General features: G+C 43.8%; 1 protein-coding gene across 1 annotated transcript in view; it reads right to left on the bottom strand.

Annotated features, from left to right (window-relative positions):
• TMEM108 (transmembrane protein 108) overlaps window positions 1-17,606 on the bottom strand; it is a 748,210-nt gene that overhangs the window by 311,038 nt on the left and 419,566 nt on the right. The window contains exon 2 of the mRNA XM_078664438.1: window positions 15,089-15,174. Within this exon, the coding sequence (XP_078520564.1) occupies window positions 15,089-15,128 (40 nt within the window). The 5' untranslated portion in view covers window positions 15,129-15,174. The remainder of the gene's footprint in view (window positions 1-15,088; window positions 15,175-17,606) is intronic.

Raw genomic sequence — 17,606 nt, 5'->3', positions numbered from 1 at the left:
GCTTAGAGAACTTATCCCTCGGTTCGGGGTGCCGGCCTTTTTGGAATCAGATAGGGGAACACATTTTAACAGCGAGCTTGTGAAGATGATTTGTGTTGCACTGAATATAGACCAAAAGCTCCATTGCAGTTACCGACCAGAAGCCTCAGGAATTGTGGAACAAATTAATGGCACGATCAAGTCCAGAATAGCGAAAGTTTGCTCCTCAACGACCCTGAATTGGCCTGACGCCCTGCCATTAGTACTCATGAGCCTTCGTAGTACCCCAGACAGAAGAACAGGGTTGTCACCACATGAGGTGTTAATGGGGAGAGCAATGAGACTGCCATCTATTCCAGCTACTGCACTGTTAAATATCACAGATGATATGATCCTGGACTATTGTAAGGGGCTGTCTGACGCCATGCGTTCTGTGTCCCTTCAGGTGCAGGCTGCAGAGGTTCCAGCGTGCCAGGGCCCTTGCCATGACCTGTATCCTGGGGACTGGGTCCTGGTGAAGAAACATGTGAGAAGAAGCTGCTTGGATATTCGTTGGCGTGGGCCCTACCAGGTCATCCTGATCACAAGTACAGCTGTAAAGGTGGGAGGCCTGCCCAACTGGATACACGCGTCGCATACGAAAAGGGTTCCAGCACCTCTGGAAACAGCTCCTCTCTCGGATGGACGTCCAGCAGAGGACCAAGAAGCCATAGAGGGGGCTAGCCAAGCTGTAGAGGTGCCAGTGGAAGCAGGGAACGAGTCTGACCAAGCTGAGGACGGTCAGTACAACAGCGAAACAGAAGACGCTACAGAAGGAGAAGACAGCTGGGAGTACGAGTCTGACCCTGACAGGTCTGAAAGAGAGCGAGAACAGACCAGAAGGAGAAGGAGTAGAAGGGCACGTGGAGAAGCAAATTGGCCGCAAAGAAGAAGTTCTAGCCTGAGGTCAACTCCAGAAGCAACCCTTCCTCCGATATCAGAAGACTCAGACCCAGAAGAAGGTGCTCAGGGCGCTGAAGCACCAGACCGAAGAAGGTCAAGAAGAGTGCGTGTGCCTAACAGAAGATACTCCACACCTGAGTGGACATATCTGGCGACAAATGTCTGTGAAACCGGAGACAGGGAGGATCCGAGCGGTGGTGGTGTCCAGTTCTGAGCCCATTATCACCGTGGAAATACAACTGTTGGTACCCGGTGTCGAACAAGAAGGGTCACTAACATTCGTGCTCCCCAGACCTCCCCGCCTCAGCAAGTTAAAACACATGTTTCTTACAGAATTGAAATTCCCCGACTTTGGTACCACGATAACAGCACATGAAGAGCATACTCTTCGCATGGAAATATTGAACTATGCTATTGAAGCTGCAACCACAAATCTAATAGTCGATTGTTAAAGGACTTTGTAAATAAAGCAAGCAGAAGAAAAGAAGATTACCTAGCGCCCAGGAAGCAGAGAATTTTAGGGAACCCCTTGAGTGGATGGAGAAGGGCTAGGGTTGTCTTTTTGAACTGTGAAAGGACTTTTTGCGAAAAAGGCTGTCAGCCTCCAGCTGTGTGGATTCTAAAGACAAAAAAGGATTGAAAGAGACTGTAAAGGAACGAGAGGAAAAGAACTTTTTTTGCAGAGAGAAAGGGAAAAGCTAGATTGTCTGACGAAATGGAGGCCGGCACCCCGAACCGCAGAGCTAAATGTATAATAGGTACACTAATAGTAGGAGTGATAATATTAATAGCTTTAGTGGTAACAATTTCTTATGTAAAGGGACATGAGGAAGAGGTAAAGGTAACTGATGCGAATTCTGTAGTAACACTTACACCCACTGTTGCAGGTGAGAAAAGGGAAAACACTCAAGAGAAAGCGTTATTGGCTGCAGAAGCCCGCAGGTTACATGTAGACGAGTCCCAAGGAGACTTTAGGTCAAATGCTTATGCTAAACTTTTGTATGAATACGTGGATGCCATGGAGGTTAAGGATTGCTACGTCTGCATGCAGTTGCCTGCGTCTGTAGATGAAGGAATTCGATATCATCACCTCCCTCTGACATATGGCATTACATGTAGCTTATTGCTTAGTATATTTTATGAGAGAGATAGTTTTGAATACTATTTCTCCAATTATGATTCTGTGTTGCCAGAAGTCCCGAATTATAAGCAGATGAATGAATGGGATTACTGGAAGAGTGAAGACAGATTGGCCAAATTCTTCATTCCTTGGATTACCTTAGATACTTCACATGCCCGTAGAAATAATCTGACATGCAAGGTGTCAGAAGTCGAGAAAAAGTTCATAGGGCAGGTGGATGATCGTTACAGGAGACAAAAGATTTTGAAAAAATCAGGACAAGGGAAATTAGATTGGACCGAGGAAGAGAAGTCACACAAGAGAAAGGGTAGTAGTGGTCCAATAGCTTTAGATAAAGCGCAGAAAGGAAAGTTATGTCTTCACCGAGCCAAAACGTATTATGAAAATGTATACGTGGGTGAAGTTGACTGTGAACATGCTTTTAATTTAGAGTACTACACTAAGGATTTCCTGAAGGGAATGCAAGTGATTCCAAATGTGTATTTTGTATGTGGAAGAAATGCTTACGTGAGACTACCTGACAACTGGTATGGATCATGTTACTTGGCAATTGTCTTCCCCAAAATATATCATGCACAAGACTTATTGATCATTGAGGGCCAGACATCATCGAGGGGAAGGAGGGATTTAGGCGATGCAGAAATGGTTGGAGATGTCTTTGGAGCTATGTTCCCTCTTTTGGGAATAATCCTTAATGATGTTAAAATTAGACGACTGGCAACAGTTGTCGACAGGTTGTCTGCCAGCACTGCTCAGTCCTTAATGCTGGTAGAAGGAGAGATGCAATCGATAAGGGCTATGGTTCTTCAAAATCGGCTTGCATTAGATGTCTTATTAGCAAAAGAGGGCGGAGTCTGTAAGGCTTTGAAGGTTCAGGAATGTTGCACTTACATTCCAGACCTTTCAAAACCCCTTGAGAAAGTTATTAAGAACATAACTAATATACACAAAGAGATCGAAGACTTGAGTAGAGAAAATGTCTGGGAAAAGGTGGGCCACGGAATGAGTACAGTTGGAGGGTGGTTTTCCACCTTAGGCAAAAGCTTTATTTGGTATATCCTAAAGCCTATCATCATAATATTGATCTGTGGGATAATATTGTGGGGATTGGTGAGGGTATTCAAATGGTACAGAGCAAGAAGGTCAGAAAAGGCCCAAAGAGAACAGTTGCAGAGATTGGCTGCCATACAAGATAATCAGTACAGGAGCCTGAGAGCTCTGGAAGCGCAGAGAATGCCAGCAATAACTGCAGTTTAAATGTTAGTGATGACCCCGAGAGGTCATCAAAGGGGGGAACTGAGAGAGCGCAAACTGATATAAATATATGAGTACATCACACTTACCTATAGAGAGCATAATTCATGAAGAGAAATGCCATGAGTGCTAATAGTATCTGAAATTATATTCTAAATGTATAGCTAATATAGAGATTTAAGTAGAAGTGGAATTAATACAGAAATGTGTGACATTATATGATTTTATTAGACGTGATTATTTTGAATCTATGTCGTGTAGCTATTAACATAAGATGGTCTGTGGTAAAACGCAGAACGTGGTAGGCCTCAGGGCCAGAGCTGGAGCTAAAAGGGAAGGTGTTTCTTTTCACGACACAGATTGTTTAACGTTTTTGGTCATTGCATTAATGGGCCATGATTTAGAGTAATGTTTTCTAAATAATAGAATAAGAGTTTTAACATGCTTTAATTAAATGAAGAAATTGAATGCTATAATCATAATGTGAAATATTGTAGGCCTGAAATGTTTTAGCATTGATTTACACGTACATGTCTGGGCTGAGAAATGTTGCAAGCCTTTTTAGAAGTCTATGAGAGTTGGGTTCTTGGCGGCAGATATCTGTCTGCAACAGGAAAGGGGGGATCCAATTATAAGTGAATGAATAGAGGTCTGTTCAGTAGACGGCCCAGACATGGAGGAGGGTTCTGGAATGTTTAAGGGGTATCAGCGGGCCGGAGAAGAGACTGAGAAGCAAGGTCAACTCTAACGTCTGAGGCCCAATACAAAGCATCATGGAAAAAGCCTGAAGTTGCACCACGTGAGAGGCGTTTCGCAAGGGGCGTCTCAAATGTTGTTGACTGTTTTGTATTAGGGACAGCACCCCTGGGTGGAGTTAGAGCAGAGACCTGAGGACCCTTTAGAGAGCGGATGGGTAGGCAGTGAGGGGTCATGACTGGAGAACTTTAGGTTTTCACCAAGAGACTTAGAGTGGGTGACTTCCCTTGGGGGTCATTCATTGCTGACACCTTTGTTAGGTTGGGATTTGGTTAAGTAGGGATACCATCTAGAACAGGGTAGGGACGCCTAACCTGTGTTTGTTTTCCTCCAACCTAAATGAAGGAGAGATATGCGTCTATGCTGATAGCTTTGCTATTTTTAGAACTTGTGTTAGTGATTTCTGTTGCTCGTCTGAGGGCTTTTCGAGAGCACATGTATGTAATTGGACCTGTGTATCTCGTGAATCTCATTCTGAGATGCTTGTATTTGCAGCTCATTATATCTTTACAATAAACTTTTGAAACCTAGAAGTTGTCCGTGATCTTTAAGAGTAGAGTCCTTTATTGGGTGAACTAACTTGCAGATAGGTGTACTGTTTCCTTCCAAGACAGGCAATAAAGGTTCAGTCGACCAGATCGAGGTTTGGATCAATAGATATAAGGTATCGATCAAAATCTCGCCCTTTCACTCTCTTAACCCTCAGAAAAGGCCCTGCCTTCTAGGACCACTTCTGTAATGTGCAGGTCTTTGTTTATTTTAATTGCAATCTGACGCTATCATGCAATACAAAGTGACAATTAAGACAATTCACAAAGTAAAAATAACATCCAATCCATTTGTGTCACTAGCAAGCTATTAGCCACAGCTCCAGGCAGGTTTGTACCCAGAAGAGGAACATGAGTACTTAGTCTAAGAGAATACAATGCTATACATTAAAGTAGAATTTGGGCTGTGACCAGATTTCCCAACCCTACTTATCCAATTGCCTCATCAACCATAAAGTACAAATGTGCCTTAATCCAAATCACATCCAAAAATGATTCAGAGGAGATTTTCCCCTGGCTTCAAACAGCCAGGTAAGCTGCAGTCATGTGAGTCTAATATGTGCATAAAATGGATTTCTATGGAGCTATGACCAGTCAACCTCTTTTACAGTTTTTCTTGCATAGCTTTAGGGCCTGATTACAAATGTTCCATTAAATTGTGATCCCTCCGTAAACACCACCCTCTGCACCTCAAGACCGCACCGTCGCTACAGCAATTCAGAAGAGAATGAAAGACCTGGATGTTTGAATGATCAAACCTCCACGCAGCAGCAAACAGCACCAGCGCCTCGAGACCCTCATGGGTGATTTGCCGCGCTCTATAAATGTTTGACTGATTGATTGAACTATGTGCGGGGTCGCTATTACAAGTGGTGTGATGTTTATCCCACCTGATAATTACAGTGGGCCCTTATTAACACAGGGCATAGTTTTCCTGTTTGCGCCAAGGCTCACCTTTTAGTAGGCACGTTTTATATTGCTTTGCAAAGAGCATACATACACACTTGGTGATGCTTCGCATGCAGAGAGCTGGTGGAAGATGATGTGATCCCTTACCACCAGGATCTTGAGGTATGGGGCCACCCTGCTAAAACCCAAGGAGACCTTCTTAGATATAATATAATATGCTGGATAGGGAGGGTGAGAATTAGGTGTTGTTAACTCCTATTCATTTCAACATTTTAGCATGTTGTCACAATTTGCATTCAATGGACTAGTAACTATGCTGATTACTTTGCTTCTTATAATATGTTTGCTGGTATTATCTAAGCTACTGTGCTTGAGAACCCTGCATTAGTAAATAAACATTTCAAATATGCACGCGTCCTCATTTACTCCTTGTTTTGAATTGAAATGATTGTATAACGAAAGAGTGTTCATGTGTTCCACGTAACCTGAGGTATTCTAAGTTCATGTTCTGGTTTGTCTAAGTATTGGGAGTTTGTAATGACCAATGAGACACTGCAGCTAGTCAGGTAAGGGGATTTTGGGTACTAAGGTGAGTTTTGGCACACCCTAACTTACTGAGGTTCCAAGTCTCTATGTTATGTTATGTTATGTTATGTTATGTTAAGGTTTTATTTATATAGCGCACGGCTACTCAACAAGAGTGTCCCGGCGCTTTCAGAGGGCGACTCAGCAATTAAAAAACATAACAGTAAACAAACAGAAAAAAAGAGTGAAGTAAAAGAAACCAGCCTAAAGATTAAAAAGCCAGGTCTTCAGGTTTTTCCTGAACAGGAGCAAACTAGGAATGCTGCGTAAAGCGAGGGGCAAAGAGTTCCACAGCTGGGGGGCCTTAAAGCTGAAAGAACGACCCCCGATGCGAGCCTTCCTCACACGGGGCACCACGGCCATGAACAAAGATTCCGACCGCAGGGAGCGGGCCGGACGGTAGAAGGCCAGTCTGCGCTGCAGATACTTAGCTCCGGAGCCAGAAAGTGCCTTATGCGCCAGCGTCAGCGTTTTAAACATTATCCGCTTTCGGATAGGGAGCCAGTGAAGTGACTGTAGCACCCTAGATGTTCTTGCCCGCCTATGAAGGCCGTATATGGCGCGAGCCGCAGAGTTCTGCGCCACTTGCAGCCTTTGGATCAGATACTCCGGAAGCCCTAAATAAAGAGCATTAGCGTAGTCCAGTCTAGATCCTATAAGAGCTTGGACAATGATCTCCCTATGCTCCTCTGTAAGCAGGGGTAGGAACTTCCGGAGCATCTTAAGGATGCCAAAACAGGTGCCCGTCAGACCAAGAATGTGCGATCTGAACGTGAGGTCATTATCGACCTTGACACCCAAATTTTTGGCAGCCACAGATGGCTGGGCGGGGGGGCACATATCAACTGGCCACCAGTCACGCCATTCCGGTTCTGAAGCACACCCAAATAGCAGTACCTCAGATTTACTAGAGTTGGCCTTAAGACCATTCTGCTGAAACCAGTCAAAGACCCTCTTCAGACATCCCTGGATGCTCTCCCCGTCAAATGACTGGTCTTTCCTGCAGGTGAAGAGAAGCTGCGTGTCGTCCGCATAGGACACGATCTGGGCCCCCGAAGTCTCCACGAGTGCCGCCAGAGGGGTCATAAAGATGTTAAAAAGGGTCGGGCTCAACACAGAGCCCTGTGGGACCCTGACTCCCAGTGGCGGCATCTCAGCGGAGCTCGAAGAAGCCCAGACCGTTTGTCGACGGTCCTCCAAAAACGATGTAAACCATATGCACAGTTCTGTAGGAGAACAGGATCCCTGCTACACACCCTATTACAGAGAATACTCTGCCTTCAGGGTAGCCATGAACTTGTGCTGCCCAGGGGTCAGCGCATTCAGGTGAAATACGGTGAGGGTGCTACAAGGCATCTCCATATTTCACTGTGAAGGTGGCAACCCGCCTGCACTTTGAGAAGGGATTAGAGTTCCCTTTGCAGGTGGGTACAGTGAGTGGCTGCACCCACCCGCAAGAGAATGTCTGGGGGTTCCATGGGACCCCCTTTCACCTCCTCCAGAGGGCTGTCATCAGGGAGCACACTGACAGTAAGCCACCTTTTTGTGCCACACTTTCAGTGCACGTCCTGACATCTAACTTACCTGTGTGCCCTCGTCCATAAAATATTGCGGGCACAGAGGCAAACAGATTCCCTCTTTTGTATGAGGCCTCGTCAGGATACAAATGAGGGAAAGCCCTCTTGAGATAGCATTGGCGCTACACATGTGCCAGCGCTATCAGTATTCCAGAAGGGGTGCTCAAGCATCTGAAGCCCCTTCTGTAATACCAAAGAGCCCGGGGTGTGCACAAAGCGGGCGAACGTGCCAGTTGCACCTCCGGGGCACTTTCTGTAAAACGGCCCAGGTGTGATGATGTTCCAGTCGGTCAAACCTGCTGGAATTTAACAAGGGGAAAAGGCACAGTATTTACTGGGATGGATGGATTTTCATGTAGCAAGTACTAAAATCTGAATGTTATTCTCCAAAAACGTGGAATTTGCAATAAGAATTGAATTGCATTTGATAAATTCTGAACACCTCAGTGTCAGATTTTGGCCAACTGATATTCAGACACTTGGTCTCTTTAAAAACATTTGGGGAGACTAGTGAATTATTGATTAACCCGTGGCATTTATTTAAGAAAAAAAAAGAAAAAAAATAAGCTATGATTGACAGGGCTCCAAATAGCTTGACTGTCCACCTCTTCAAAACTCAACAACTAGAGACACACAGGAGAGTTCTATTAGAAATGATAAATAGAAAAAAAGAAATCTGGAAACCCTGTGCCAAACCACCGAGGCAGGCAGCATCACCACAGCCTGTTTTATTTATAAGATAATGCAATGCGTTTGGCGAGCTGCAGGAAAACCTCCCCTGCCAGGGAGCACCAGGTGTTTTCTGTTGTTAGTGTACCTGAATGGATTCTTCAAACCATAAGGGAGGGCTATAAAAAATCCTCACAAATTAAACAAAGCTTTTTTTAGCTTCCTTGCAGCTTCCCCAAGATGGTAGAGGCTATTTATTGCATGAGCTGTTCTATTTTTAAGTCTGACTGTCTGCGGGAGCTATTGTTGAAATACTTTGAAATGTTTATATGAATGCAGTATTTCTACAGCACGAATCAGCCAAAAACCAGTAGTCAAAGGCAAGAACACAATCAACGAGTGATTTGAGCGGTAGCTGGGCTCTGGGTGCAGAAGCGTACGGTTACTGCCTGGTGATGTAGTGTTCTTTAAAAAAATTGTCTTCAACTCTTTCTTAAATGGGAGCATATTTGGGGTTCTCCTTTTTAGGTCTCGCACTGCGATTTGCAGGCCAAAGGCCTGCAGTCGCAGAGCGAGTCTTTTGTAATCGTTTCACGCGTTTTACTTTCAAGGAGTAGGCAGAGCGGACAAGAGGCTGTTACGCGCACGCAGCCGGCCGCAATGGGATCAGGTCGCGCGCTCACCCTCTCCTGTCTCTTCTTTCTCTCCTTGGACGCCTCATGCATACACACACACAGCCCCTGCTTTTCGCACAAGCACACACACAGACACACACACGGGCACACGAGCGCACATACACACACACACACATGCACACATACAGACACCAACTCCCCCCCCCGCCGCCGCCTCCACCCCCCAAGGGTGAGATGTCCCCCCCCTCTTTCCTCGCACTCACCTGAGAGGTCGGCGCGGGCCCCACCGAGCAGCAGGAGGCAGGCGGCGAGCAGCAGCGGCGGCTCCATGGCGCTTGGTCCGTCCGTCTGTCTGACTGCCGGCGCGTGCCCCCTTTCGGCCTCCTATACAGATGCGTGAGAGAACAAGGCCCAGTGCGCCCCTCTTACGCACTGAGCGAGCGCGCGCGTGCCCGCCCGCCACAGAAAGAGAGCACGGACAAGGACCCGGGTCTAATATCAGCTGCGCACGACCCGAGCCCGAGGACAGGGGGCAGACCAGGGCCATGGAAGTAGAAGGACAAGGGCTGCGAGCCCGCCTGCGCTCGTGTATCGCTTTGTGTGAGCACAGAGGCAGTCTACGCTGCCAGGTAACAGTGAGTATTCCCAATATTCGGCATTGCTTTGGGGGTGACCAGACACTCGTTTGTTTTACTTTTAGCGCCCACGCACGCACCACTCACGTGCTTGTTTTACCTTGTGTTCCAGAGCTCTCACCAGTCTCCTTTCATCATTCAAGCCTGTAGACAACTGAGAGCATTTATTTCTGTTTTCTCTCTTTTCGATAGTATTGGTGGAGTTTATCGCTGTAATTAGATGTTCTCTACGTTTTTTGGTAGTGAGGTCTGTTGAGCTGCTGGGTTTCCCCAGAGAATCCTCATTGATATTGTCCGGGTCTCTGCATGTGGTCAGAGAGCGCCTGGGTAATCCTCTAACCACTGTTTGACTGACAGGTCACCCTTGGAGTTCAGTCACATGATAAAATGTGCAGGAGTAGACCCTGCCAGCCTTATACGTGTAACTCTTATATGTGCCTGTGCTCATGGGGTGGGGCTGGACATACAGTGAAGCTCTAAGGCGCGCACGCGCAAGCACTGTGAGGCCCTGACCTGAATCTATTTTAGGGACTTCAGTTTTATTTAAGACTATTAGTAATGTTCTTTCTATACATTTTCCCTTCTCTCCCATTCACTCATTATCTCTCTCTCCCTTTCACTCGTAATCTCGTTTTCTGACTATATCTGTCTGTCAGCCCTCTTTCTTTCTATAGTTCACCCTCGTTCTCTCTCGCTCTCATATTTATACAACTTACTAGCTGCTCTGATTCTTCCCCCACTCTGTCCCTTCTTTTTTCTCTCCCTCAAGATTCCCCTCTTCTCTCCTCGTATGTCGGTCTCTCTCCTTCTGTCCGTCTTCTCCCCCCCCCCCCCCCCCCCCACCACCTCTCTCGTCCTGCCCTCGGTTATGTAAGAAGCTCTCCTTCAGATTTCTAGCAAGTACACACACAAGGGCCCTTACTTAATACACGTTCCGTAGGATAAATCTGTTTCTGGCAACTCCTTGGAAACAAGAATGGCGCAGATCTTTCTATCCCTGGAGTTGAATTTGTAATTTTCAGAACCTCGCTGTCTCGAGCAGAATTCTTGAATATAATTCTTTATTTTTACTAACGTTTACCTGGCAGATAATTTATTGCGACGCTCTTAGCATTTGGAACAGTTCCAGTCTCCCAAGCTGTCCGAGGAATCCACAGAACTAAGGGGCATATTTACAAACAAGAATTTGCAATGCAATAGGTGCCCTCATTTACGTGAGTTTGAGCTATTCACATTGCAAATAACAATGCCTTTTAGTTTTGTTTTCGTTTTTAAAACTTAAATAATAGGCATTGTCATTTATAATGCCAATAGCTTAAACTCACGTAAATGCGAGACCTATTGCATTGCAAATGCTTGTTTTAAATTGATTTAGGGCTTGATTTAGATCTCTGCGGATGGATTACTCTGTCACAACGGTGAAGGATATCCCATCTGCTGAAATATAAATTCCATAGGCCAGCAGGAAGAAAAGAAGGGTCACTGACTAGTAAAGTCCTATTAACTTTATGTGGCTTCCATTGATTTCCCTTCTCCTGGCCCCTCAGCAGTAAATAGGAGGGGCCAAGAATGAGACAATGGGTTAACCCTTTGAAGTCCTTGGGGCTAAAGGGTGTATCAGTGTCACCTCTGCTTCCCCTGGTATTCTGATGAATTGACCTTCATGCATGGGACATCGCCATGATGTCATTGAAATCAATAGGTGAGCTCTAACGGTATACCAGGCTAGTTTGATCCATTGATGCCATAACAGGAAGTGACATCACAAGACCATATTTTGACCATGATGACCCACAGCTGTAAATTTGTTTAGCAAGATTTACTGAAATCTCAAGTCTGCAACATCTTAGTTCAGGTGGTGTATTATAGGTACAAACAATCAGCAACATCACATATCCCTTCGCTGCTGCCGTCAGCCGTTGCGCGAGCTACCTCCCTGGTGCTGCGCACGTCCAACGGCCGACGCGGCCGCACCCGTTTCTTCGAACGTTCAGCACTGGCGCTGAACGTTCGAAGCAGCAAACGGGTTAAGAGTTAGTTCAGGATACTTTTTGGACTCATTGAAAACAGTTGTTGTCAGACTGTCCACATGGTTCTCGTTCAACAACATAAGCAAGCAGCAAACTGCAAAGCCCAAGTTACCCCCAAATGATGCTCCAGGACAGGGTCATCGTTCTCACAGTATGCAAATAATATAAGAATGTGACAAAGACATTAATACGTGCAAGAGGGCAACAATCATAATGATCACATTTTGATTGCAACTATGACACATAATTCTGTCAATGGTGATATACATCAAAACAATACTATTTTACCCATGTGGCATTTGATAAGAGCTTTTCATTGTAGTATCTTTTGTGCATTTTCAAGCCTATGAAGCAATCTCCTATTTACCACAGTGCTAAGTAAAAACAACCAATGAAACAACGTGAATATGTAGAGGGTCGAGCTACCAAGGTGTATAACAAAAAGTCAAAAAGGCACTTTTGACTGAAATAAAAGACAACAGGTACAGTCACACACACCTGTGCTTGGCCTTTTGCTTTCAATACTCAGCACTAACAGCAACCATCCAGCAGGGCTTTAGTGGCCCTATTTCATAATTCTATGACGAAAACAAACTCTGGCAAAGCCAATAGGTCTGATTTCGGCAAGCTAGTGATTTTATTTTATTTATTCTTTGCAGACATAGGGCATAGATATTGAAAGTGTAAAAGCAATAAAAAGTAGAAATGCCTCTGACTAAAAGTGGAGTGCATATGTTTGCAAACAAAAGTTGAAAAAGGCCATTGCAAAAATAAAAACATGATTTTCAAGCACAAATTAATGTAGACAGCGGTCAAACATTGACAATGAAGGGGATAATATGTGTGGCGTAAGTCCACATGTACACAAGCAAAATGCTGCCACTCACAGTGAAGAGAGACAGCGGCTGAAATGGACCTATCCATTGTCCCATGTTGTATGCAGTGGCGGGTGGAGGAAAAATGAGAAGGAACTGAACAGGCCAGTGTACATATATGTATATATTTTTAATATATATTTTTTTAAACATGAGGCCGCGAAGACAGCTTTGGCGCTAGGCCAGACCTAAAAAACCCTAGGAAAAATGTAATCTACTAATTCTCCCTTTTAATTCTACTAAAATAATTAAGAATATATAAACTCCAACATTACAGTGGACCTTGCCATGTCATCATCATTCCTACAGCTGCTTCTTTCTAATTCACCTGAATTCTGGGAGATGGGCCAATCACATAGGCTCAGTATTTGCATGACGTGCACATTTTCTCCATCCACATAACAACGATTTGCCTCTAAGTCCTAAAGTTTGCAATGCTCTCCCAAGGCGATCTTGGCAAAAGACTGAAAACCCTGTGAGCTTTGGAGAGTGCCTAAAGACCACCTATTCTGGTTGATGCCTGTAAAATGAAAAACTAGTGCCGTTGGCTGTCATCACTAGTAGTGCTTGCAGGTTCAATGGTTTTAGTTAAATTTAAAGACTAAAAATGCATCCACCATTCAGTTTCTATAAAGTAATGCGGGTGATCGAAAAGGGACAGACCCTTGCCGGATTTGTAAATAATTACTATTGAGAGTCATACAATGTAAATGCATCTCATGGGGCATAGCCTGCATTTCTGACATTCTCTTGTGGCCCAATGTTGGACACCTCTCACGGTATTGCATACTGGAGTATCCTCTAACCGTCTGATGCATTTGTTAGGGGTCAAAACAAAGCAAATCCCAACATTTGAAGCTTACCACATTCTTAAGACCGGCCTGTAAGGGGGCTAAGATCCCTCTGTTCTTGCCTGTAAATGAGCCACAACTTTCCTTTTGGATGGATGGTGTTTACACATCACATTGGACTGCTTTTATTCACCAGACCAAAATGAGAAAGGTCTGCCGTTGACACTGTTTCGACCTCAGATGCTATGTAATAAGCTTTTTGTCTTGAAAATGCCCGTACGCAACTCGCATATAGGCGAAATATGTGCCAGAAAACCCCTTACTGTGGAAAACATGTAATTCAAAGGAATATTCAGGCCAACACTCTCCTTGTAAATACAATTTCTCTCTGTTCTACTTTCAGATGGAAATTGCTCATTTTCTTATATAGATATCAAATTCAATTCAATATTGAAATACCCAACTGAGTCCTAAGCTCACTAGATGACTCTGTGTCCTGAGGAACACCATTTCCTAATCATGGGCTTTTTCTTAACAACATATTGTTTATATAGGAGGCGCATTCCCGGTCCATGTCCACCCAACTAATTGTATTTACACACCTGAAAAGAATGGTTTTAGAATGTTTAGACAAGGACCAGTACCGCAGCAGAAGCCTTAATTCATGGTAACAAAATTCTTCCAAAAATAATATTGAAAGCCCAAAAATGTAAACTAGTATGGCACTTACTAACATGCACCACCATTTAAGGTTCAGCATAAGAAACAGAAACCATGGAAACAAACTAGTCATAAACATGAAAGATGAAAAAACAGAAGATAGACCTTCTTCATCTAGGCACCCAGAATCTGGAACATCAGACCTGCCCCATCCCTCCCGCAGTTCAGGAAGCAGCTAAAAACACATCTCTTTCGGGAACACAACTCTCCCACCCTCCTCACTGCGCTGTCTTGTTATCTACCTCCCTCACATGCCCGTCTTCAAGGCTTCGTTTTTTACTAGTTTCACACTTTGCAAAGACCAACACACACACTCTCTCTCTCTCTCTCTCTCTCTCTCTCTCTCTCTCTATATATATATATACATATATATATATATATATATATATATATATATATATATATATATATATATATATATATATATATATATATATATATATATATATATATATATATATATATATATATATATATATATATATATATATATATTTTTTTTTTTTTAGGGCTACGGGGTTGATTCACAAAAACATTTATGAATAAAAGAAATAGTGCAACAGGTGTTCTTACAGGCATTTGTGAACTGGCCCCTACGTGGAACTCATTGTTAGTAAAAGTGCAAAAAGGGCACATCCTTTCAACTTGTAGTAATAACATTCCATGAACATGTTCGGTTTTGTGCAATTCTAGAAGCTCTCACAAAAGCAGGGAAGAGTACTACAGCAGTATTACTTTACATACTCCAATATGCCTCTGTGGACAGGCCCCATCTTTTATTTATTATTAATTTATAAAATGCAAAGGCCCTCCCACACAGAGACAGCCTATCACCAGTGCTTGAAATGGAGGAGTAGAAGTGCAGGTATGCTTGTTTTTGAGAAGTGCCAGTACTCTCCAATTAAAAGAACGCTTTTCTTGAGTGCAGGTACCCTACCCCTCAAAATAAAAAAGTGCCGGTACTCAGTAGCGGCCCATTTAAAGCACTGCCTATCTTTAAACAACAGCAGACAATCCCCGGATGTAGGAAAGGAGCACTTACTCAACAGTCGGCAGCAGAGGGCCTGTGGACTTCTCTTCATGGTATCATCTGCCTCGGCTGGTTTTCCAGTTTATTCATGGTTCTGTCTGTGGAAAGAAAGGAAAGGCTCGTTCAGCGGGGCCACCTTGGCTAAGCTCGGCGCTGCGCTCTCAGCTGGACCCCGCGGCTGTAATGATTAAATTGGGTCCGAAAGAGGCTGGGATGGCGGCCGGCGCCCGGGTCGCCTTTATTATCAAGCTATCGGAATGCAGAACAAACCGTATTAACTGCAAAGTCTGCAATCCCGCGCGCCAAACGCTTGCTCAGCAGCTGGGGCATTAAACCGGTACACTTATGCTAAACACGCCTGGCGCGTAATCACACAAGAACATCACGGAGGGGGGTTTTCAGCCAGGGAAGCCCCCGCAAGTGTGCCCCGGATCACACGGACACGCTCGCGAGTGCGCCGGGATTGGTGTCTACCTTCTTTGAGGAACAATGTTTCAAAAGGCATTATCGACACAAGAGTGGCGCTTTTTGTACAGCGCTTCATACTTGCTCAGCAGCCTGTGTTTAACCGCTACACATTTTGCCTGAAGGGAACATATGCACAGGTAGATTAGTTGCTCAGGCAAGATCACACAAATAGATCTAAAGAGGAAGGCAGTATGAGAACCCTTGTCCCCAGGCTCCACAAAGGAAAGAATGGCCCCAATTCAAACGGTCAGAGCTGCCGACTTTGGTGCTGGGGAACCATATTCGAGTCTTACGGCCACATGCATCAATGTTCCCGTTTGCGAATTCTTAATTGCGAAAATTAAGGAATCGCAATTAAGAATTCGCAAACGGCTATGCATTAAAAAATCAAAATTTTTTTGCGATTCCTTAATTTTCCTTAATTGCGATTCACAATTTGCGAATCACAATTAAGGAATCCCTTTCAATTGATTCCTATGAATGAATGTGAAGGCATTCTCATTTTGCGATTCGCAAATAAGGAATCGCAAAATGAGAATGCAATTTCAAGGGTGCAGGGGGGGTCCAAAGGACCCCCCCTGCACCCCTGAAATGTACCTTTAAGTACTTTTTACACACACAGATGCCCCAAGGGCATGTGTGTGTGTAAAGTGAAACTTTCAAAAATGCACTTTTGTGCATTTTTGAAAGTTTTCGCAAATTACCATGAAGTTTAACTTCATGTTCATTTACCACTTCCTAATTGCGATTTAGCAATAAAAAAAAAAATCACGCATTGCATTTAAGAAATCGCAAAATTGCGATTTCTTAAATGCAATCGCAATTTAAGAAATCGCAAATAAATTGCGATTTCTTAAATTGCGAAAAAAGCAAAAAAGCTTAATGCATCCCAAAACAATGAATTGCATTCGCAAACGGCAGAATTTTGCGATTCGCACCGTTTGCGAATGCAATTCAGTTTGATGCATGAGGGCATTAGCGTCTGCTCAACATCCTGTGATTCTGGGCGAATCACTCAATCTCCCGGTGCCTAACAAAAACAAGCATTTGCAATGCATTCGGTCACGCCTTTGGGACCTTATATGTATTTAGCTATGCAGCACATTAGCCTGGCTGCTGAAATATCTATTGTTCTTTAACATGGAGGGAAAGTAAGCACCAAACTGTGTGACATGCCAGGTATGGCAACACATGGAGAGAAATATTGTCTTTCAGCGGGAAATGGTATTGTACAAAGCTCTGTTTTTAATAAAAAATCAGCGCCTTCGGTGGTCAGATCACTGAAAATGCAAGATCTGAAAAAAATATGATTGTTTACGGGTGCTCGAGGAAGACAATTTCTATGGAATCTAGAGAATGCTAAAGTGATTCTGGTATTTTACTGACCTCTGCTGGTCGTTTTTTATTACGAAAGTTAATTAGAGGCAGTTGCCAGAAAAATGGAAAAAAGGAAGTCCCTTAGCAGAAAGCAATTCTGGTATTTTACTGACCTCTGCTGGTCGTTTTCCTATCAATACAGTTAAATGGAGGCAGTTGAACAAGAAAAAAACAGTCCCTAAGCGGAAGCAGACAAGTCCTAGGGCTGATCTCCAGAGCCCACAAAGTACATAGAAGTATATACTAAAGTATATACAAGAGGTCTTGAATGCTCAACCTAATGAATGTGTGTGTTCTTGTGTAACATAACTGGTGCTCTTGTAAAGCATTCAAATACCTTTGGGTCAAGTTTGCGCTATATAAAACATATAAAACTGCAACAAACACCCCCCCCCAAAAAAGTAGGTGTAATCTAATAACTGATTACATACATTATTTTTTATTAATCTGATTGGAAAATTCAAGGGCAATTACTACTTTCTTCTAAACTCAACCTACCTGAGGAAAGGTATCTTAACAGCTATATCACATTCCCCACCCGTTTATGACAAATTAAGTACACCATCGCTATATACAATAATAACTGCAAATTTCAAAGGCAGAGATTCCCCACTGTTTTATCTAAAACCCTCGCCATGTTATATGTACTTTCAGCACTTGTGAACACACACTGCACAGTTCTCGT

Source organism: Lissotriton helveticus, chromosome 10 (genome assembly GCF_964261635.1).
Source record: "Lissotriton helveticus chromosome 10, aLisHel1.1, whole genome shotgun sequence".
Taxonomy (NCBI): Eukaryota; Metazoa; Chordata; class Amphibia; order Caudata; family Salamandridae; genus Lissotriton; species Lissotriton helveticus.
Note: the sequence above shows the minus strand (reverse complement) of the source record. Positions and strands in the feature narration are given on the sequence as shown.